This window comes from Carettochelys insculpta, chromosome 1, assembly GCF_033958435.1.
Source record: "Carettochelys insculpta isolate YL-2023 chromosome 1, ASM3395843v1, whole genome shotgun sequence".
NCBI lineage: Eukaryota > Metazoa > Chordata > Testudines > Carettochelyidae > Carettochelys > Carettochelys insculpta.
In genome coordinates this window covers 296,202,737-296,226,052 of record NC_134137.1, presented here as the reverse complement: position 1 = coordinate 296,226,052, position 23,316 = coordinate 296,202,737, and the positions used below count along the sequence as shown (strand labels likewise).

General features: G+C 39.1%; 1 protein-coding gene across 6 annotated transcripts in view; it reads right to left on the bottom strand.

Moving 5' to 3' along the window:
* Positions 1–10,298: 10,298 nt before the first annotated feature.
* ATP2B1 (ATPase plasma membrane Ca2+ transporting 1) overlaps positions 10,299–23,316 on the bottom strand; it is a 120,115-nt gene continuing 107,097 nt past the window's right edge. For 5 of the 6 annotated variants that reach the window (XM_075012030.1, XM_075012039.1, XM_075012044.1 and 2 more), the window contains 7 exons: positions 21,092–21,283; positions 20,639–20,852; positions 20,283–20,494; positions 19,471–19,578; positions 16,325–16,507; positions 15,885–15,971; positions 10,299–12,087 (listed from right to left, as the gene is read on the bottom strand). In XM_075012030.1, coding sequence (XP_074868131.1) covers positions 11,776–12,087; positions 15,885–15,971; positions 16,325–16,507; positions 19,471–19,578; positions 20,283–20,494; positions 20,639–20,852; positions 21,092–21,283 — 1,308 coding nt within the window. In that variant the 3' untranslated portion in view covers positions 10,299–11,775. The remainder of the gene's footprint in view (positions 12,088–15,884; positions 15,972–16,324; positions 16,508–19,470; positions 19,579–20,282; positions 20,495–20,638; positions 20,853–21,091; positions 21,284–23,316) is intronic. The other variant, XM_075012045.1, reaches the window with a different exon arrangement.

The window sequence follows — 23,316 nt, the reverse complement described above, 5'->3', positions numbered from 1 at the left end:
TGGTCACCTTGGAACACACCTACACAAAGGTAGGCATTTTCAGCCTGCAATATTTATAGCATTATTTGACAAATAGGACTGATTACACACCATGGAAAGTTTAAGCTTGATCCCCTTTTTTGTGCCAGCTTTGTCCTTGCTACTTCCCTTTACTTCCCCAGTCTCTCATTTTGAATGCTACATTCCAAGGGGTGGTGAGCCATGGAAGTACATCCTAACTGTACTTGGTACAAAATATTCATGAATCTTTGCTTTGACAAGGTTCCTATTTTCTATTGCCAAAGCCATCTTCAGTTTTGCAATATCTTGTGGGACGCATGACATGGGTGAAAAGAATTATGGGAAGAGCAAAATGCATTCAGTTAACAACTTGGCAGCACTTGGTATAATTACATACACCCCACGTGTGTGACACCCATCAGTGTGGTGTAAAGTATGCCAAACATGTAGGCAAACTGCAATGCTGCAAAGCACACTGAAGACCTATTAGGTTCTGTGGATTTCCCTGTATGTTATCTTGCTATTTTTAAAAGGTTAAAAAGCCCACACATTTCTAAAGCTTTCGCACCTGCTTGCAACAAGCTTTATAGAAATCCATTGAAAATTGCTGTTAATCATTGTAATATCACTAGAGTCCCTGAAGTTTTCAGTCAGATAGGTCATTAAAAAGACTCAGGCCACATCTACAATATAAAGTTCAGTCAATGCAAGTTAGGTTGGCACACAGCTCCCAACTGCAAAATGCTACTTACATGTGTACATAGGTGAATGCATGTAGCAGCATTGCATTGACCTACTTGTGCATGTGTCTGTACTAAATTGTGTCTTGGGTCAATGCAAGCTCTCCCTTACTGTGACATGGTATCTCCTCCTTAAATGAATACAAGGCATGGGCGACTTACTTAGGGTTGACACAGGTCAGGAAGCGTCTACATTCACATCGTGGTCAGTCTAACGGTAGCTGTTCTATATTTCCTGGCTTCATGAGAGTGGCCTTCCTGGCTACAATTTGAAATTCCATGCCAAGGAGTCAGATTCAAGAAGCTTGCCTCCACTGTGCACCCAGTTCCATACTGCCTTTACAATCTTCAATAGTTTTAAATGTTTCCTCTTAATCATCCACCTTGGTGAGCCTGTCTACCCTGCTCACATCTGATGTTTGCATGTTGTTATCCAACCATGCTTGTTCCATAAACACAGCTGCTAAACATGCTTCTGCCTGGAGCAAGCAAAACAATATTTTATCCTGTTGGTCTGTGGGGTGAATAGGCTGTACAAGCACTTCTACCGGCCACTGGTAGAAATGTCACCATCAACAAGTCAACTGCATGGGAGATGCTGGCAAAGAGGCATGTCAGATAGCAGTACCGGGTGAAGAATGTACACAGATGGCAGTGAAAGGCAATAAGAAATCTTGAATGGCCCTGTAGACCTGGTGCTTTGAACCGCATGCTGTACTTGGGGGAATCCCACAAGTACTCGATGCACAACTGTGGGCACATTGCAGAAGTCCAAAGGGGAGATCCCTGCCATGAATTGCAAGGGCAAGGCAGCGTGTCTGGAGACTCAGAACATGCTGCAAGCCAGGAGCTGTTTCTGGAGTCTAGCCAGCCAAAAAGACAAGCCTTCTGATGAAAGGGAAGGAAGGTTGAGTAGGGATGAAAGGGAAGATAAGTTTGCATAGGAAATAGGCCTTTCCATGACAGAACAGTCTATAGGCTGAAAGCCGGACAAGCACAATTCCCAGTATACCATGGCAGGAGGCCAGGCTTCCCTGAGGTAACGAGTTTAGCTGCAAGCCTACACATTGCCAGGACACGGGCCGCGGGTGGGATGGGGGAGGAATTACATCCTATAGAAGCACTAGAAGAAACTTGGGGTCCTCACAGAGGTGGACGCTTAACCAGCCATTAAACTTTCTCCTAGCCTGGGGATCTCGTGACTGATCCGTTAACATTAATGTGATGCCTGGAAAAATACTTGATTTTGCTTCTCTGGGGTCCAGAGCCACTTCAAGACTTACACCTGTGCAACATGAGAATCCCACTTCACAGTGGGAAGAAGGGTCACCATATAACTGATCCCAGCCCTGCTTACTCATAACAGTCTACCATAACTACAGAACAGGACTATGAATGCTTACTTTCCACAATGCAAAAAGATTTTTTTCCTCCTTTAAGGCTAGGGCTCAGAAGTTGGAAACAAGCTATATCATACCTGAAGACCCATTAATCAGGTGCATCAAGATTTAATATTTGTAACAAGAGCCTTTGATCTTTACTTGGAACACCTTTGTTACTGTTAACAAAAGAGCAGCACAAGAGTATACTTTTAAATTCTAGCTTGTGCATCATTCTGTTTGGACCAGCCTTTCCACCTCCCACACATCTAGAGCAGGATTGTTTCACAGAATTCCAAACTGCAATGCAGGATCATGAAGCTACTTCTATATATTATTTTGCTGAAGATTTCCACATCAATTTAAGCTACCTACATGTAGAGTTGTGTCATTGTGTGCTTATGAAAAAAATCACTCCCCTTATTTGGATCCCGGCAGCGTGAGAGGTATACTTGGAATTTTTTTTTTTTTTGTTTTAAAAGCAAGGTATGCAGAATTGGGTTTTAAAAGGGTAATCAAGCTTTTTCACTGAGAGCAACCACTGGTTTTAAAAAGGGGAAAGGAGCAGCAGCGAAGATACATACACAGCAAAACAAGTAAATCCTACTTGTCAGTTATTCTTCAAGAAGGAACACACTTGTTGATTACCAGTAGGGTCAGGTCCCAAATCATTTGATGCAGTCAGCTAGAACTTCACTCTAACTACTATAAGAAACCAACACTTGGGGTGCATCTGCACTTGCATTCCTCTTTTGAAAGAGGTATGCAAATGAGAATCAAAAATACAAATAAGGTATAAATTTGTACATTTGGCCCTCATTTGCCTATTCTAATTTCAAAAGAGCATCTTTCGGAATAAGAAAGCCAGTGTAGATACTGCTCTTTCAAAAGTAAGGATTCTTTCAAGATGGGGTTTACTTTTGAAAGAGCAGCATCTACACTGGCTTTCTTCTTTAGAAAGAAACTTTTGAAATTAGAATATGCAAATGGTGTCAAATATGCAAATTTATACCTAATTTGCATACCTCTTGTGAAAGAGGAATGCAAGTGTAGATGCATCCTTGAAGTATACTTGTCTGTACCAAATTTTGAGCTTTTCTGACCAAAACTAAAAATGAACTAGGAAGAATAGTAGTCAAAAGAGGAAAGGGAGAGTATATAGGGAGATAACAGGACAGAAAGTTACACACCATGTAGACAAATCAATTAGATCAGTACCATTGAACTGAAGATCCTTTACCAAGACTGCATGTCTGTAGATTTAGCTTGTTTCTTGTAAGAACATGAATATTGCATGGTGAATGTTCCATTTCACTTGCCCACCTTTTCTACTCATCAAGGCTGTCCAGTCACAAATAGACGATCCATACAGAGTTTAAATTTCTTGTGTCTCCACACCATGCCTCACTCAATTAAAAAGGACTTTATACATCGAAACCACACTCAAGATTAACCTTGACAACTGAAATTATGCATGCCAATATCCTTGATGTTTGGGATTCCAGCAGAAAGATTGCTGAGCTATGTTTTTGGATTTACAAAATGTCACTTTAAAGGAGTGGAATCTTCAAACCCAGAGAACTCCAGTTATGGAATCTTACCTGAGGAAGACCTTTTTACCTGTTGAGTTATGATGCCTCCATCAATGTGACCTTACAGGATAAGTACAGAAATAAAGGGTTTGAATGAATAAGTTTAGTGGCTCTGATCTACACTGGCAAGTTATTGTGCTGTATTATTTTTCCCCCTATCCAGGGATGTGAGAAGTTACCTCCCCAAGTGCAGCATGTTCCAGTGTTGTAAAGCACCAATGCAAACAGGATCCCAGCACTGGAAGCTATGCTCCTTGGAGAGGTGCTTTACCTAGAGCATTGGAAGTTCCAAGAGGTGATTCTGGGCCCACACAGGTGCATTAAAGGGCTGCCATAGCAGCTTTTAAAGCTTGGAATTGTAGACAAAGCTTTAGCTAGATGGACTATATTCAAGGACAAAATTCCGCACAACATTCCACACATTCATTTTGGTACGTCAAATATGACTATAGACACCTTTAAAGACGAAGGGGTTAAATAATTTCCCTGGAATACCATGCTTTCCTCAAAAGGTTCCTTTTAAAAGCCATGTTGCAAAGCTGTCTTTTCAGACCTGTCTCAGTAGACAGTGTGTTGTAGGCTTGATGCAGAAGGCAAAAGGAGTAGAGTCATGAGGCAAGTGACCTCAAAACCAGGGCTTCTGAGGTCACTGTAGCTCTATGGGCTAAATCTGATCTTCACTGACTAGTCTTCCACTCAAGAAAAACAAAATCATACAGCAGTCAACCAGTTTTCAGCCAACTTGACTTTTGTCTCAGTTATATTCCCCTTATCCTAAGGAAGAAATATAATTTGTTGGCTGGAAAAAGAGAGTCTAGGAGTGCCTGAGCCATCTTGCAGGGACTCCTTTACAACTCTTAGTAACGATTTTCCAGGGTACATTTTTCTACTTGGATGATTTTACATTGTGTTTTAGTTGATGATGCTGGATAAACTGTAGATGTCTTTTCCAATGAAAGGATAGTATTACTTCTGTTTACATTCACCATTTTAGAGAATGACTGCTTAGGGAACTTTCATTCACCTTTGTAACTGTGCAGTTGAAAACAATTACTTTATTTTCCCCCATCATGTCAGGACAACACTTCAAAATGAGTTTTCCATTTCCCAACAATATGACGGTCATTCAAATTCCACAAGAATCTGCTAGTTCTATTAATAGCCATCCTCCAGAAGTGCACACATGTATTCTCAGCTTTGAGTTTGACTGCTATGGTTAGTTATTCAGAGATTCCAATGCCAGAAAGAACTTTTGTGATCATCTAAGCTAACCACCTGTATAACAAAGGGCATAAAAATCTTCAAAATAATTATTGGACCGGTATTTTAGAAAACATCTAAATTTGCGTTTAAAAGTCAATGATGTGCTCTGCTTTCTCCACAGGGCCAGTTTGTGTTATGCATGACTATGTAACAGGACTAATTTCAGCCCAAAGCATCTGGAAGTACTTTCTCCATAACTTTGACAAAACTTGAAATGTAAACTAGGCATCCCTAGGTGGCTTGGAGGGGACTCCCCTTCCCCAAGGCTAGGGGAGCTAAGATTTTATCCCTTCCTTCTCCCTCTTCCTGCCCCTCACCTATCTTTCACAGCATTTCTGCTGCTCCTCTCAGTTCTTGCCACAGTTTTTGTCACATTTTACCTGTGAACATGGCTTCAGTCTCACTGAAAACAATGGGAAATGGCAGACTCACTTCCACATACACGTAGACAGTACAGAAATGGCAGCCATCTTGCTGGTTTGATACCAATTGACAATAGAGAAGAAACGTAAGCTGGCACTTTCCACCATGGTGTTAGTAATAGCAGTAAACACAAATGTTACCAGTCACAATATAATTTGACAGGTGGCAGCAGTGTTGCAAAAGTCACGTGAATTGGTCACAACTCATGCAATTTTAGGTGCTTGCAAAAGGATCTGTTGTGTTGATGCAAGGATCTCCTCTTACCCAATGATTTCCTGGCTCAGCAGAGCAGTGTGAAAGCTCTGAGGGATACAGATGTGCCCTATCTCTGACCCTATCTGCAGTATGTGGTCCTAGAACAGTGGAAAGCAAGAGAGGAGAGAGAGTCAGAGAAAAGGAGGATCCCCAAGGAAACAATACTGTGGGGTCTAGGGGAGAAGGAGTCAAGGTGGTAATAGGGGAACTGCCATCATTTTCCTCTTGGCATGAGGAGGCAGTACATTGAGTTTCCCCACGTCAGACAGTTAGAGGCATGAATGTGTGCGCATGCGCATTTAAAAGGATGACTTTTCAACCTGAATTCTTTCAGCATACGTAGCAAGATGAGTAGAAGTGAAAAAGACCATATGGCAATAAACTAAGAAAAATCATGGGTAGATACTCACTAGCGCAGGAGGCTCGTTTTCCATCCTGATGCTCCTAGGCTGATAATTTATCTGTCAGGCCCTTCTGGTTCTGGAAGGCCTCTGATTCTTTCTAAGCGCAGAATAGAACCTTCCAAGAAGTGCTAAGCTCCAAAAGAATCCCAGAACCATTAAGTTCCAGATTCCATGGAGTTTTGTTTTCCTTTATGGAAGTCGTCTTCAATCCCCTCCTCTCCAGGGGTGGTGGTGGGGCAGGGGCACTAATATAGTTCTTGCAGGCAATCATGAAGGTTTGGTAATGTCACTTGAAGTAGTACATCAAATCGCAAGGTGAGCTCTCTGGTGGACTTGTTTCTACATATTTTTTTCAGCTCAATGTTTTGTTTTAGACTCTCTAAGAAAAAGTGAAACCTTACCCTCATTTCCTTGCCTTTGACTCTTCAAGATAAGGCTATTTTCCTTTATGATTCTCTACCACCACTTTTGGTCAAGGAAGACTCCAACTAGACATACATATTGAAAGATGGGGAAGATGCTATCAATTTTTTTTGCTATTTGTCCAAGAGACTCTTACCATCTCTTTGTTCTTCAGCTACCATTAGGGTAAGAAAAGGATGCATCTCCAGTAGCATCAGCAGTGACGGATGAAGCTGCAGAAGATTTGTTCCATAGTAATAGTGCTTTATTTTTCCTCCCCCTACTCCCCCCCCCACCCACACACACTTTGGGTTTTTAAGCTTCATTCACCAAAGAAGAGACATCCTAGCTAGGGTTACTGATGTGAAGGCTTCCATTGCTTCTACAGAGCAGGTCCTTGGGCTCCATTTTAATCTGCCTGATCCACTACAATTTTTTTAGTAGCATGACTGTTTTTACCTTCTTGCAGTCCCGTTGTGCCATTAACTTTCGCCTGATGCCAGGGTTTGGTCTTCTATTCATAAAAGGCATATAATTGTAATATATGGTTGAGCAACTATTGCTGGGGTAGCAGCAGGGCACGGCAGGGAAATAAAGCCAGGTGCTGAGTGAAGGTAAAAATATAGCTGGGGTGAGATCACCCCTCTTCCAGAAGCCATAAGCAGCCCACACTTGACTCCTAGAAGCACATCCAAGACAGGGATACACCAGGTGGCAAGTGTCTATGGAATTATTCGTCAGACAACAGGCGAAGAGACCATTTGTAGTCAGAGGAAAGAGGCCTGTTTATCTTAAGACAAACATCCAGTACACCAGCTCCAAGTACAGTCATTGGAGAGGGAAGAGAAGGACAATGGTGCTTGCTGTCAAAGTTCATTAATGATAACTTTTTTTTACTCATTGTCCCTGCTACTGAAAGATTAGCCTTTTTGCTAGCTTTCACTTTTTTGGTGCACAATACCTTGTCTTCACACTGATTTCTGAAGTGGTGCTGTCATACATGCATCTGGTGCTCTTTTAACATTTCTTGGCCTAGAGCTGAGCATTCTGAGTTGCCATGTTCTATGTGGGGCCTCCAACCCATCCCACAGTTTGCGTTCTTCTGCTCCAGAAGAAGCCTTGAGGAATAAGGTATTTAGTAGGTGCCTTTAACAGAGTTGGAATGGACTAAACCATTCCTTGATTGCCACTACAGGCTCTTCAGAGAAATTTAAAAAACCACTCTTCATATACACTGGAAAAAACAGACAGTAATAAAAAAAGCCAAAAAACAGGCACCCAAAAGGCTTTCAGAAACTTTCAACAGAAAATGAATAGCAAAAAAAGAATAGTGACCTCCTGGGCCACCCACGTACAGGTAAGTAGAAGGACAGGCCTTCCTTGGTGGCCAGGTTTATCCAACAAAACTTTAGTTACACCAGTGCCAATGCCAACAGCAGCGAGAGACTCCAATGTACAGGAGGATCAGCAGCCATGTACCGCTCCGAAGGAAAAAATCATTTAGCTCCAATAACTAGTTTCTCCATCCAAAGTAGTATTACTCAGCTCAAGATGGACATTTTATTCAGTTTAATTCCAAAATTCAGTGTGAATCTGATCATTCCAGCAGTTTGCCAGTGGTTTCAATTTCTGCAGAATTTAAGACTGTTTTGAAAAACACTTGTCAATCTTTTAGGACAAGTTCCAAATACAAACCCATGAAGTGTCTTGTGGGGTCTGTAGTTAGCCTCAAATAGCAGCCTGAAGAGGTGGCGACGTCTGCAATTCATTTCAATAGGTTATTGAATCTAAAAACCTAATGATAAAGTCAGAGTTCAGTTTCTCTTAATCGTTGAACCATGGAGCTGCCTATAATAGGCTTATCCAGTATAGTTGCTATGAAACAGCAGGAATGCTACCAGTTCATATTAAGTCCTTGCTTAAGGGCTGTTCCCCACAACATATATAGCAGTTGTTTGGGCTTGCCAGAATAATCCATTTCGGTTACCTTTCTTGGGAGGCTATTCTACAATTTAGATGTTAATGTCCTGGAGACAGACAACAAAGTGGATACAGAAATAAAGAGGTTCCACATGTAGCAAGTATTACTACTTAGAGCCACATTTAAGACACTTAATTTCAGTTTGACCAAGACTTGCTGCCTTTATGTAGGTTTCTTTACATCCCATTATTCATCCTGTTTACAATTACTGAAACTTTATATTGACCACTATGTTGTAAACAAGATTTGTATTAAACCATTCTTCTTGTTGAACTGCTAATTCAGTACAAATAGAAAAGTCAACGTTGCATGATCATAGTACAGTCCACATTTTACAGCAGGTAATAAACTCAGTATTGAGATAAGTTGTAACTTTTTAGGAGCAAAGTAATTACAGTAGTAGCACTAATGGTCAATTTCCAGAATCTTGAACTGTACTTTGACATTCAAATCAGTCCCCAGACTGGAGATGAACAGCACATTTATTTATTTGAGTTACAATGAGCAAGACAAGTAAACCTTACAACCAGAAAGTTAATAAAAAGGGCTCAGCAGCTAAAAGTGATAGTTTTTATAAGCTTAACATGTCATGGTTGTTCAGATCACAAGAAAGCATTTCCCTTCTTAAACAAGTATTCCTGATAGTTTTCACTTACACTTGCTATAAGTCAATGTATGTCATGTCAACAGGATCAGAAGCAATCATTTGTGCACAAAGCTTACATATTGGTTTTCCCCCAAAATGCTTAAATGTATAATTCAGTTTTTTTAGAATGTATAATGGAATGACCACTGTTAGAACAGAAAGGCAAGGGGATTTTAATTTTAAACTGAGTAAAAATTAGCATGCTATTTGAATCACACACAGTAGGGTAGTTTTAAGAAACAAAAACAGCTTCCTCCATTTGAAAGCCATCATTCATTGAGGAAGTTATTCTGAACTAGGTAGGGAAAACATCTGAGTCTATTTGAAGTCAGACCTCTATCTAGTTCCTACCTTTTTTCCAGTTACATCTAGTATTCCAAGTAGTTTTCAGAAAGTTTCCATACAAAAGCATCAAATACAGATATCCAGTGCCTAAAAAGGAAGCCTATTTCTTTCCAAGACAATGGCCATAACAGAGAGAAGAAAAAAAACCCCACACCTGAAGGTTTGAAGAGTGGTTGACAGTGGGATACAGTGCTTGAAACCCCAGGGATTATCGCCCTTCCCCCAGCCCCCGCCCCCCCCCGCCACTAAATTTCTTTTCAACCTTAACAAGCAATATTTTCAGTTTTCTAAGAACTCAGAGAAATCTCCTCACCCTAACTGTAATGTCTTCCTAATCTAAATTCTTTTGCATCCCGAGTTTTTACATTGTTTGGTTCTCTTTTGTCATTACTAACATGATGTGAGTACTTTATACCCTTCTCTAACACATAGGCAACTGGTATCTACCTTCAGGGTAGAGACATACATCAGGATCCTTGTAGGGCTGGTGCAGCTCGTATGAAAATCAGTTGGTACCTGCTGCCATAGCTCTGAAAGGAAAACACTAATCTTTAAAGAGGTAGGCAGTCTCCCCCAATCTACCATGTCGATATCCAGACTACTTATCTGAGCTAATTAATACCACCAGGACACTCACTCATTCTGAATTTGCTTTACTGGCTAAAAACAAACCAGGAGACCAGTAGAGATGAAGTTACACACAGAAGAGGAAAGCTATGGAACAACGGGATTCTGAGTTGCAGGGGAGGAGAGATGTTTGGCAGAACATTAATCCAAATCAGTGGAGACAATGTGAATCTTATTCACCCAACTGCGAGCAGGCCTTATTTTGGTGCCAAAAACTACTGCAAACACTTGTCCGATGACCCCATGTGATCTAACCTGATTTTATTTGGATTTTGAAGGGTTTAATACAGTAAGTTATATAAATGAAAGACAATACATTAGTTACTACTCACATTAAGTCTTTTCACCCTGAGATAATTTTTCATCCACAATCACCAGAAGTATCCATTTGACTCTGAAGATTTTTGGGTACCTTAACTTACATCCACCATTCTGTAGGGCAGTCACCAACATCTGATTTATAAAAGTGCTTTTAAAGGGGCTGTTACCATCTTGAAATTGTAGTTTAGTTTTACTAGTAATACAGAAGTCTACCTTTTCAATGTCTCCAGTGAAGCTGAGGGGGTGAATCTAAACCATCGCTGCATATTTATTTTATTAAAAGGGCAGTTTTATTCATTTTACAAAATTCCAAAACAAAAAGGAAAAACAGGTATGCTACCTAACAACCTTTCAAAATGCCAACAGCCCTCATGCTGTATGAAGGATTCGACAGATTAGGAAAAAAAATCAGTTCCACTCACAATTCACCAAGACAGCACTAAGCTAACATGTTCAGACAAAAACAAAAGGACTAAGGTTGATGTATTTTGATTTAATCCATTTTGCCTGAGATAACAAAAGTATTTCAAGCAAGTTCCATCACATATTGATGTCCTGCATTTAAACAATCCCCTACTAAATTCTGAGCAAAAAGTTATTCAGTAAGTTTCTCAAAATTTTTAAAAATTAAACAGTTGTTTCAAAACCATTAAGTAGTAAATGTATTTAAGAAACTAATTAGGACAGAGGCCATAACATCATTAGAACACCACTGCTCGTGTTTTTTGTTTTGTTTTTGTTTTTGTTTTTTTTTTTAACAAAGCATTAGTGTTATCTATTTGGCTATTAGTATTAGCAATTTATCTACAATATTTAACAAAGTAAATTGCAGGCAAAATTTAGTACAGTTTCAATAGAAACACCCTTTTCCTGAAAATACAGCAGTATTTGAAGGACTAATTTTTTTTCTCTGCATCATTTATAAGGAAGCTTCCCATCTTTGAACAGGAACAAAAAAGTATCTACAAACCTTGTAAACAGATCTGTATCATTTATAAACATAAATAATCCAAATTATTAACAGCCAACAGCAGAAATTAAAGTATCAATTCAATGATCCAGGGCTTCTTTGCCCTTACCAGCCCTCCCCTCAAAAGGATCAAGATAAACTGAAGTTCTAACATACTGTTCAGGACCATTAAGTACAACTGATGATCCGCAGGTCACTTATGCTGAGTTACTGTTTATCTGTCAGAGTTCATTATTACCCCCACCCCCGAGAAGCACCCTCAAGTCTGGCAGAAAGCTTTTTTAAAAAAATAAATCTACATTCGTAGAAGTGTCTTCTGTTGAAGTCCAGGACAAGACTACTATCTTGTCCATCACAATGTGTGAAAAGACCCAGTTTCAATTTGTTTCTTTACAATGCAGCTAGCGTGTTAACATTCAGCTTACAATCAGAGTGATGTTTCCAAACTATGTAGTGGGCTCCCTGGGGATGAAGAGGTAGCAGACTTGTTCAGGTCTGTTGTAAGGTGAATTCCACTGTCAACCGCATTGTTATTTTTGTTGGGAGAAGGGGGAGGAGTGGAGTTGCGTTTTGTTGGAGCATCATCTTCAGCATCAGTATCATCGATAAGGGGAATATGAGGCTCAGAATCTTCTATTCTAAACTCAGGATGTGTCATAAAATTGTGAATTGAACTTCGTGTCTCAGGCTTTTCTAACCCTTCATATAAGGAACTACGAAATGCATTCACCACTCGGATCTGTAAACATGAAAGAAACACAAAATCTGTTAGCATTCTGTAGATTTACCATAGCAAATATGGTTCTTATGAGTTTGAATCCACAAACAGCTGGACATGAGTGAATCAAATTTGTATGTAATGTGGTGGAACTTGCAATAAACTGTAAAAAATGAAGAGCATTTTAGTAACGCACTACCAATCTACAGTTGGAATAAATGTACAACTGTACTATAAAAAAACTGAACTGTCTAAAAATTCAGAGTAGTGCTAGAATTATTTCATTGCTTGACATGGGCTAAATGTTTTCAAAACATGAAATCAACATGTATCCAATGTACTTCTTTACAAATTCAACAAGTTTTACGGAGGAATGTTTTATTTAACACCAAAGGGAAAACGCTAAAATACTCAGGGCACACAGGATACTACTTTTCATGCTGGGAATTACGATGTCACTGACTATGGAAAAAGCCAAGCAAGTGTTCACTGAGTGTCAATGATTAGACATTTATCATCAGGACTCATGCAAAGGATACGTCTACAACAGCTGTAAATATTCGAGTATATACCTATTTATCACAACAAAATACATTTTCCATAATAAGTAATGTGTTCTGTACCCCAATTTGTTATGATGTAATAAATTAGATTTTACAACTCTTTTCCTTTACGTACAAAGCTAAGTTTTCCCAATGCTTTTCAAAACATTGAAAAAAAGTTAAGCATTTTAAATGTCTCCATACAAGCTACGTGGCAGATATACCATTTTCAAAAAAAGATTCTTGAATGAAAATTCACAAACACAAGTACTGGAATTGATGCACATTTCAGTGTGAAGGCCACCATTGTAAGATTTGAGTAATCGCCTTTGTATATACACAAGAATGCATCTCAGATAAAAGATCCACCAATATATAAATGGTCATTGGCTAACTATAATCTTCAATATACACACATGGCCATGTCTTTCTTCAATTGAGGTCAGTTCTTTTCTGCTTTTAGGGCAGAGGTGCACACAAGGAGTGGATTTTGGCACCATCACATCTAAAAGCTCTCTAGCACTTCAAACATTTCAATCAATAAAGCTGTGTATGTACTCCCCTACAATCGGAAAAGTGTTCCAGTTACTGAATTAAAAGGTTGAGATCCTTATACTAGTTTCAACAGGGAAAGATGTTACAAACAATTGACTTAAGAACCCAAATAAAGCTATTTGGCACATTCAAAAGTCACTTGCATCTCCACATTATTAAAGACTTACTACATTAAATAAATGGAAACCATGTCTCACTTGAGTACCCTTTCACTAGGTATGTTTTAACATGTAGAAATAAAATGACTAAGTGGAACCAAGTAGATCAAAAGCATCAACAAAATCTGATGTTCAGTAAAATGAAGTGTGCAGGGTTTATAAGATCACCTCACATGTAGGCATGCTATGGCTGTACTTCCCTAATAAATTCTATGGTACCTTTTATAACAAATTTTAAGTTGTGGTGTAGTCCCAGTTACAGTGGAAAAGAACATAATCCTATGGGAGAAGCAGAATCAATTACTTCTCTGCTGAAGAAAAATAGGTTGAATTTTGCTTCAAGTGACATCAGTTCATCCTAATCTTGTGCATGAACTCTCTAGTCAGACACCCTGGCAGAAGAGAAGTGTTAGAGAGAGGACATCATGGCAGTCACTTTGAAGTAAGCAATGCTTACCAATTCATTTCCTTTACTATTTTCTCAAGTGCAACGTATTAAGGGAAGAAACAGTTGCATAAACAACCTCTGCACTCATTCACCAGAAAATGTATGCTAATTAGACCTATATGAATTAGGCTCCAATACATCTTCATTGTTGCTATAACCATCTTTACCACACACATTTGAGCCACATTAATAAGAATGTGTTCACATGCATGTTGACAGCCTCAGAGACTTCATAAAGATGAGTGAGGTGTGACTTTTCTTTAGGAAAAGAAGTCATGTTGACTCTTCCAATGTATTTTTTTCATCTAGGTGTCCAATAACTTCTTTACTTTAGTTTCAGTCAGTTTGCCCAATACTGAAACTACACTTACTGACCCTGTAAATTGCTAGGGAAGAAACATGGCTTCTTCTCAACTCGGAGCACCACCAGCTTTCACAGCCAGGTGACAGGACATGGGAAAGTATGCTGCACTCCCTAAAGCAGTGTTTCAAATTGATCCAGTCTTTGTGCTACAACAAAGCGTTTCCTGGCAGTACACCTGAGGTCTATGTGGTTCTATACGGCCACTTGCAACAGGAGCTGCTCAACAGGCAGAATGTAACACAAAGTTAGTTTCCCCATATATGGATAGAAACTAGTGAAAATTCCCATAGACCTCTCTGAAATAAGAGATTCACATTTATATGACACTTCTCATTTAAAGATTCCAAGTGCTTTACAAACAAATGAATTAAGCCTCACAGTTAAGCCTCTGAGGTAGGGAAGGATCCTCATTTTACAGAATGGAAAACAGGTTATTTGCTCTAGCACATGCAGAAAATCTGAATTCAAAGAAGAAAAAAAGCCAAGAGGACCATACTTCAGACAACTCCTGAAAAGCTTTAAGAAGTCTCTGCATATTTCACTTAACCAAACAATGTGAAATCTCTAAAGTAATATGAAAAGCAGTTACCCAAGTCTCATTTAGTCAACCATAAGAATGCATGGAAATAAATGTTGCTTAAAATATTACAGGTTTACTAAAACAGGATGTAAACTCATTTGACCAATGCATTTAGTCTTATGTTTCTTTAAATAAGATAGTTGTATATGAAATATATAAGTGTGCTGAAAATAATTTAAAGTATCCATTTTAGAATGAACACTTCCAGTTTACACAGGAGGCTGAAAAACCCAGATGCCACTTAGAGAGCATAAATATAAAGAACAGAGTTAAGTGACTGAAAAAACAACTTGCACTGGAAGTTTATGTACTGCGGCCAAATGAACCTAGAAAGAAAGCTGTTCAAACTTGAAAGAAATTAAGTGTACAGTTCAAATATATCTTAACAGTCTTTCCAACACCCCTCAATGAATAGCTGAATGCTTCCTGCACCTTCTTCTGTATAGTTAAATTTACCATTATTTAGAACAAGCCCATTTTAAATCAACCTGTTCCCTGAAGTTAAAAAAACCCTGTGCCATCTGGTTAAGTACAAGTCCAACAAAAACCAAAGATTTCAGTCTATTAACTATGCCTACAGGAAGTGAACTTAGAGCTTTTCTTTTCACTTATTTTTGATCTACATTTTTAAAATTTGTTTACAATTAGCATATTTTACCAGAGGAAGGTGTTGAAAAAAGTACGTTTTACATTTAACCATATGTTATTTTAGATTGTTTTATTTTCATGTTATTACTTTTGTTGGACCAGTTTACTATCATATGCTTCATTAAGTAAATTATGAAGTTTCATAAGACTCAGTAGAGGCATATACTCGAAAATTTACAACAGTTTTCTTATCAGTTTTTAAAAAGTCCCTCTGAACATGGATGAATGAAGGCACAGTACATACAGGCTCACAGCTTTCATGTTTAAAGTCTTTTGTTGCAACTGTTCCATCTGTTCTCTAGCCCTCTAAGAAAAAAGACTTGAGGACTCCACTTTGTGAAAATAAAGCTTTATGAAAGCCTGAACAATGAATTTAAATACTAAGGAGAAAATGAGAAACGTTAGGTGTGTGAATTAGGAAATGTTAATTTCATGCACTTAGGAACACACACTCACACCCCACAGTAGTAGAAGCAGTAGTAGAGGAAAACACTACATGTGTAGGGGTAGAAATATTTGTTACATCATGATGCTGACTGGCGATGGAAGGTTGCCGCCTTAGAGCCCCCTGAATGGTACTTCCACTCTGGAAAGCATTCACTACATCCATCTGCAAGGAATCAGAGATTGTGACAGCTTGCTCAACGAGAGAGAGAGAGAGAGAGAGAGAGAGCGAGAGAGAGAGAACAAGAGAAAGGACCATCCCATCTATAACACAAGTAGCAGAGAAAAAAAAGGCACTTTTTATAGAGTGATACACAGGCAAGAGTTGCATTTAGAGCTGCAGAAAGCAAAGAAGGATCTTGAAGGATTACAAAGCCATTCATACACCCCCATCTTGAGAAAAGTCTCAGGTCATACAGTTTAAAATGGTCACCTTTTTCGGATAAAGGGGACAGTGAGAACGATTTAATTAAAACCCTTAAAACTGCCACTGGTCTCCTACCTTTTCCGAGACCATACCTGAGTTTGTATCCTGTTCAGACCCCTAAACCACAAGATCTGACCACGACGCAGCTCTCTTTCAGCATGATCAATCTCTTCTACATCTTCTGCTAATTCTTCTTCAGGAATCTCCTCCTTCTGTGTTCCATGCCCAGCTTCTTTAAGGAATTTTAAACGGCTAGTTGGAATTGTTGAGATCAGCTGGAGATGAAGTAAAAGAGGTGTAAGAATTAAGTTGTGTTAAGTGACAAACTACATTTTAAAATAGAACGTTGCACAAAAATTAGTTGAAAATGAAGTGTACCTTTCTGCTTCAGAAAAAACTCTTAGCTTAAAGCAGATCTTGATACCCTATTCACTCAGTATTGCTGGATGTGCTCCAAATCAGTAATATCTGCAGTAAGTCTGAGAAACTCATCCCACTATCACCTTCCCCACCCCCCCAAAAGGTGTGCAGCTGAACTCCCACTACTGAAATTCTAAAATAAAATGAAAGCACTTCACTCACGCTGAAGAAAATTTAAGTTAAAAGCATACAATTACCTAATGTAACTTTAGTGTTCTCATTTACAGTGAAGAGTCCAAGAATAAACTTAGAAAAATAACTCATCTTGTGTTATTTGTATGGTCTACTAGAACATTTGAAGGGAAAAAAAGGTGACTTGCCAGTAACATGTAGGAATTTTCTCCTTGTAAGTGGGATTCAGGACTTCAGTTTTAGTTTTAATGTGGAAGTCCTAGGAGCGAGCCATTTCAGGATGAGTGCCAAATGTTTCACAAGTCATTACTTGGAGACATTCTCCACTCCTTTTTACTCTTTTGTTCAAGTGGTGCAACAGGGGTAAGAGCAAGATCCCTGCTGAGTATTCTCTTGATATGGGATGTGAAGCCAACAGAAAGCAAGGCAGATGGCAATGTTAAAGCAAGGAGGGGAAAATGGCCAGGATCGCTTTTCCTAGTTGGCATGTTGTCTGTACAAGACCTGCTAGCTGGTGCAAGTTCTGTTCTTACACTGGACAGAGAATCAAGGAGCCATAACTGGTTGGCTGTTCTCAGTCTCCTTTTCTTCCTTTGGCCTTGCCTGGGTAATTAGGCAGGTGAACTGAGCTATCTACATACAGATACAGCCAGCTGAACTCAAATATGCTCTCCTTATGGTTCCTTCAGCATACAGAGTATGCAAGTACTAGAGTCTTCTCTCCCCATGCCCCCACTCCAACATAGTAGGGGAGCTGCTGAGACACAGTAGTAAGAAAGATGGGGCAATAGCTGCTTGAGTATTCCAAGTTCACACTAGACCTAATGCAGGAGAAGCAATGGGGAGGGGATATGGTACACTTCCCTCCTATGCTCACAGCAACAGGTGGGGGTAGAAGAGTGGGAAGCAGAAGGAAGGTAGGGTGTCCAATTCAAACTTCAATTTAAAAAGTGTCAAACACAGCCCAGAGAACCTTTTAAAATTTGTAAAGCAAATATATTTTTAGTACTTCAAATAGTTGCTCTTAGTGGCCTCCATTGTTCCAGCAGTCCCTCAGAAGCTCGAGAGATTGGACACCTTTGATTTAAAGACTAACGGCCCGAAAATTCATGTGACGTATGTAGTTTGTTGGATCTGTGTTTTATTCATGTAAGAGAGCTAGTCACATTAAGTTTTTTCAGTATGATGATAGGGAGGCTTGGCCATTTATAGCTACTTAATTTTAATACTATTGCTGCAAAAGTCTAAGAATAGTCAGTTTCACTGCTGCTATAAAACTCTGAATAGATGCAAATCTAGTCACCTGATCCTTCAACTTAAGGTGAACAAACAAATCCTGGGATGCACAAGGGCAGGGGGCTGGACTTGATGGCCTCTTAACACCCCTCAATGAATAGCTGAATGCTTCCTGCACCTCTCGAGGTCCCTTCCAGTCATTGTATTCTATGATAAGGACTGTTATTTCTACAAAAATATTAGTCTAACATTTCTAAATAGCATCTGTTGCTGTTGCTTTCTACAGAATAAGGAGAGAGAGAGAGTGCGTGCGCGCGCGTGTGTGTCTCTCTCTCTCTCTCTCACACCTCAGAGCTGGAAGAGACCTGAAATGTCAGAGTTCAGTTCTCTGCCCTCTTAGCAGGACCAAGTACCATCCCTGGACCCCCCCCGCCCCTTCTTTTTTTGCCCCAGATCTCAATGTCCCTGTCAAGGACTAAACTCACAACCCACAGGTTAGCAGGCCAATCCTCAAACCACTGAGCTATCCCTCCCCACTGCAACTATGCATGTATAATTGGAGGCTGACGTTTCCATGGACTTTAGAGCTACATTCCTGGAAGGTGTCTAGATGCCATCTAAAGGCTCAAAAAATCCTATCAGGATGAATTCATTCTTTCATCTTAACCAGACTGTACAGGGTAAATACAAATTTACACAAATCTGAGTCACTATACAATAATGGATTGCTATTTGAATATCATTTATCTCCAAGTTTTAATGCATATTGGTTCACAAATTGTAAATAATTTGGTTTCTACATTAACAAGATGTTTACATGAAATATTTGGAAATCATACAGCTAAAATTCATCACTGCTCTTATTGCTGCTACTAAAATTGCTAAATAAACCCTTAAAAGCTAAACGGGATTCAAGATGCATTTTAGTGGAAGAAATGTGTTTTTAAAAAGTGAAGTTTGGCTATGATCTAACTCAGACTGATGAAATTCTTAGTTTAAATTTTCTTACTAGCAAGTATGGCTTCTGACATTATATTGATTATTCTATGCATTTATGCAGCCAAATAAGCCTCAACATCTTATTTAGGAGCAGCTTTCATACATTTGAAACTTTATGAAACATGGCCACTTGCTCAAGAATATAACTACTATACACATACTGTCTTGAAGAGAATGCCCAAGTTAAAAAAAAAAAAAAAAAAAATCAACACACACAATCAGTTTTTATTTTCATTAAAAGAAGATCCTTGATAGGAGAAAAAAATTAGGTCTTTGCTAACCCCACATGAAGTAACATTCACATACTTATGAAACATGCTTAGTAGTCTTTTGGGTGACAATACAATACTCACATGTACCCTAGAGGACAAACCCAAATACATAACAAAACCATGAATTCATCTCAAAAAAATCTTAGCTTGTACACACACACAAAAAAAGGTTGACTTACCTGGCCCCAGAGTAGCGTTCCCATTCCCAGGAAAATGGACCACAGCCATTGCTCTATTGTGAGTTCTGAACAACTGAATGGTTTCCCACCAAACTGTACAATAATTATCTACAGAAAGTCAGAGATAGTTATTGAAGAAGTCAACCTGTGAATGTAGGTAGTAAGTACTATGAATTTTAGTTATTTAGGACTTCAAATGTAACAGAAGCGGTTTACATCAGGGAGTGTGCAAAGTGTGGGATGGGCCCCCTGGGATGTGTGTGAAACTGCATAAGGGGAGTGCAGCATTAATCGACTGCTGCGACTCAGGCTCATGCATCTCATCTAAAATTCTGAAATATGTTTTTATGTATGAATATTGGCATGTATATACTGATTAATAAAGAATTTACATTCTACATATTTTTACATGTGCCAGAAGCCTTCTCCCCACCCCCACATCAACATAACTGAGTTTCCATCAGTTTGCATTACATTAGATAGGTTGCAGGGAGCCCTGCTCATTGCAGGGGTGAAAACTGGGGCCTGACAAAGTTTGCTCACCATAGTTTACACAATATATTAGCTTTGATTTGTCACTTTAGTATTTTGATTCATTTCCTTGGCACCATCTTCAATATGTTAGGCCCATTTATGTTTTCTAACAAAGTCCCAAGTTGAAAAGGTCTATTTGAAAAAAAGGTTGTTCATGTTTACAGGCACATGAACCTGGCACCAGTTTATTTGGAAATGACGACAGACCTTTAAATGCATCTGCACAAACAATTTATATGTGACTAACAAGATTTAAACTAAAGTGTTCAATAACCTACCTGCACAATAAATGTGCCTAGAACAATAGTACAGAAGATGGCATTGTTGAAGATTCCTTCAAACACATTTCTTTCACCATGGATTTTCCGGGCATTGATTTCATTAAAAAGTTGCATCATCACAAATGTGTTAAATACAATAGTGTAATGCTCTGAAGGAGGAGCATGCAGAGGTGCATTTCTTCCGCTATCAATATCAAAAATTTTCTCACCTGTGTATTAAAACAGATTACCTCAGTATCATGAGTCAACAAGTATAATGGTCGGCATTAACATGATTAAAACAAATGCTGTAATAAATTTGCTTTAGTTTCTGAAAAACGAGCAAGGGTTTGTAAGAGCTACAATATTCTTACCGGCAAAGAGAAGTGTAAAGACTACCACAAGTTGATAGAATGCATGACCCAAAATATTCTTCATCATTGTCCGAGAGATCAGAGGTTTATTTCTACCATAAGGTTTCCGCAGCAAGAGAGATTCAGTAGGTGGTTCCGTAGCCAGAGCAAGAGATGCTAATGTGTCCATTATGAGATTTACCCACAACATTTGCACAGCTTTAAGTGGAGAATCCTATAAAAATGATACGTTTCCCAATAGATAACACAATAAATATCCTAGAATTGAACAAGTTGCAGCCACTAAAATACATTTGCTATGGGGAAATTTGGTGTAGCGTTTCAAAGAGTAGTACATTCTTTAGGACACCACACAAAATGGTGATTTGAAAAGGATTTCAGTAAGTGTTCATTTAAACAGGCACATTTTCAGACCTTAAATTAGGAAAAAAACCAGCTACCACTGGTACCTACTTGTGTAATACATGCTCCTGTGAAAGCAACAATTACCGCTACGACATTGACAGTAAGCTGGAATTGAAGAAATTTGGAGATACTGTCATAAACATTTCGTCCCCACATAACTGCTTTAACGATGCTTGTGAAGTTATCATCTGTGAGAATAATATCAGAAGCTTCTTTAGCTACATCTGTTCCAGCAATACCCTGTTAGGAAGAACATACATAGGAACACTGAATAACTGATATTTAGCATAATTACACTTCTACTACAGAACTTGTTAAACAAAAAGTAGAATATTTAATGTCACATCGATTTCGGTGGAATAAAAACCATCAGGTTTCCTTAAAAAGATCTAAAGAGGTGACAATTGGAAATGCAAGAGAAATTTGAAGTTAATGATACCAAATTATTTTAAATCAATAAAATACAAAAGTTGAACAGTATTTCACTGAGGCAAGTACCAAAGTATAAACACATTTTACATGCTTAATCAGATTAAGCTCTTATGTGCTCAAACAATAAATCGTTTTGTTTCAAGCATCTTTTCATTTTTTATTTTGAACTACTAGATAAGCCTGGAATTCCTGATGTACTTTTTGAAAAACAAAATAGCCCACATATCTGCACTGAGGAAATAGTTTATTACGCAGATGCCTAGCTTGGCCAAACAAAGAAATCAGAAAAGTTAAATTTTCTTTCCCATCCAAGTTTCTCTCTACTAAATGTTTTGTTACAGAAGCAGTCTGTTTGCCATCATGTATATCAGCACAAGTATACAGGCAGTGATAATCAGTTGCTGTTTTAGTGAAAGCAGGAGTCTGCAGAGACAGCAGGGGTCTCTAAGCCTAGATTATTTTTATTTTATATCTATATCTATATCTATATATAGAGGCAATGGCACGGTAATCTCGAAAAGAAATTAGTGATTCAGTGTTTCTCCTGATAATTTATATCAAAATTATAAGCGTCTAAGCGCTATTCAGGCTCTGCAATCCCCACTGTGAAACTACCCCAGAAAGAACATCACAGAAATAAAACTATAATTCAGCAGATGAAGTGTGATATAGGGTGACCATCCATCCTAGTTTTGGCAGGACAGCCCCATATGAGATGGACCTGTGCCATGGCTACCCCCACCCCAGTTTCTCCCAGGCTAGGGAAGCCAGGACCCAGACCCGCAAAGCAGCGTGGCTACCTCACAACTTCCCCCAGCTGGGGGAGCCAGGAGCTGGACTTGCACCAAAGCTGCCTCCCTGGGCCCTCCAGCTTCCCTCAGCTGGGGGAGCCAGAGCAGCAGCATAGCAGCCACCCAGCTGGTGGAAGCTGGGAGTTTCACTGGGAGGATGACAGCCCCCATACGGCAGCCACCACCTGACTCCAGGAGAGGGTGACCATCTGTCCTGTTTTGGCCAGGACAGCATCATTCCCCTTGTTCCATATTTGGGTGGGGAAGATATGGTCACCCTATGTGATGCAATTCACGTGTTCTGATATTTAAAGGAGCTTTCTAAAGGTACTGCACAGGTTAATCTGAGCAAACACATACTTTTTCCTGTCCACTAAAAGAAAAAATTGTAAAAAGGTAAGATTACACTGACCACAGATTTGTCATTTCTTGTTACTGAGAATAAACACTGACATCTATTACCTAAATTTATGCAGCTCCCAAACAGAAAAATTTTGAGGAAGAAGGGGCTTCCAGAAGGAGGGTGTCCTTCCAGAAGATCCCTGCAGGCCGTGTCTCCCCACATGTACTTTGGAGTCTGGAAGAGCTTCCTCTGGACTCCAAACCATGTGCTGATATGCTAATGATGTATGGGAAATTTGCATTGTGCCTCATTAGCATATTCTGAACAGCCTATTACCATGCTGCTTCCAGAAGAAGCAGCACATGTAGACTCAGCATTAATGAATAGTAACACAGGTAGCCGTATTAGCCTGTACTCCAACAAAACAAAACAGCAGAAATGTAGCACTTCCAAAGATTAAAAGTGATTTATTCGGGTGATAAGCCATCACCAAACAAATCATTTTGTTCAAGTGCTACATTTCTGCTGTTTTGTTTCACTTCGTGAAGTCTTTATGAACCACCAGATGGTGCAAATGTACAGTTCTGCAGCTTGTGCTCCAAATCTAGCTCATTTATATGGGTAGGTAGAAATTAACTTCATATGGTCAGAAGTGTACTTTTCATAGCAAGGTTGTTTTATAAAGCAAATGTGTACATATATATAAT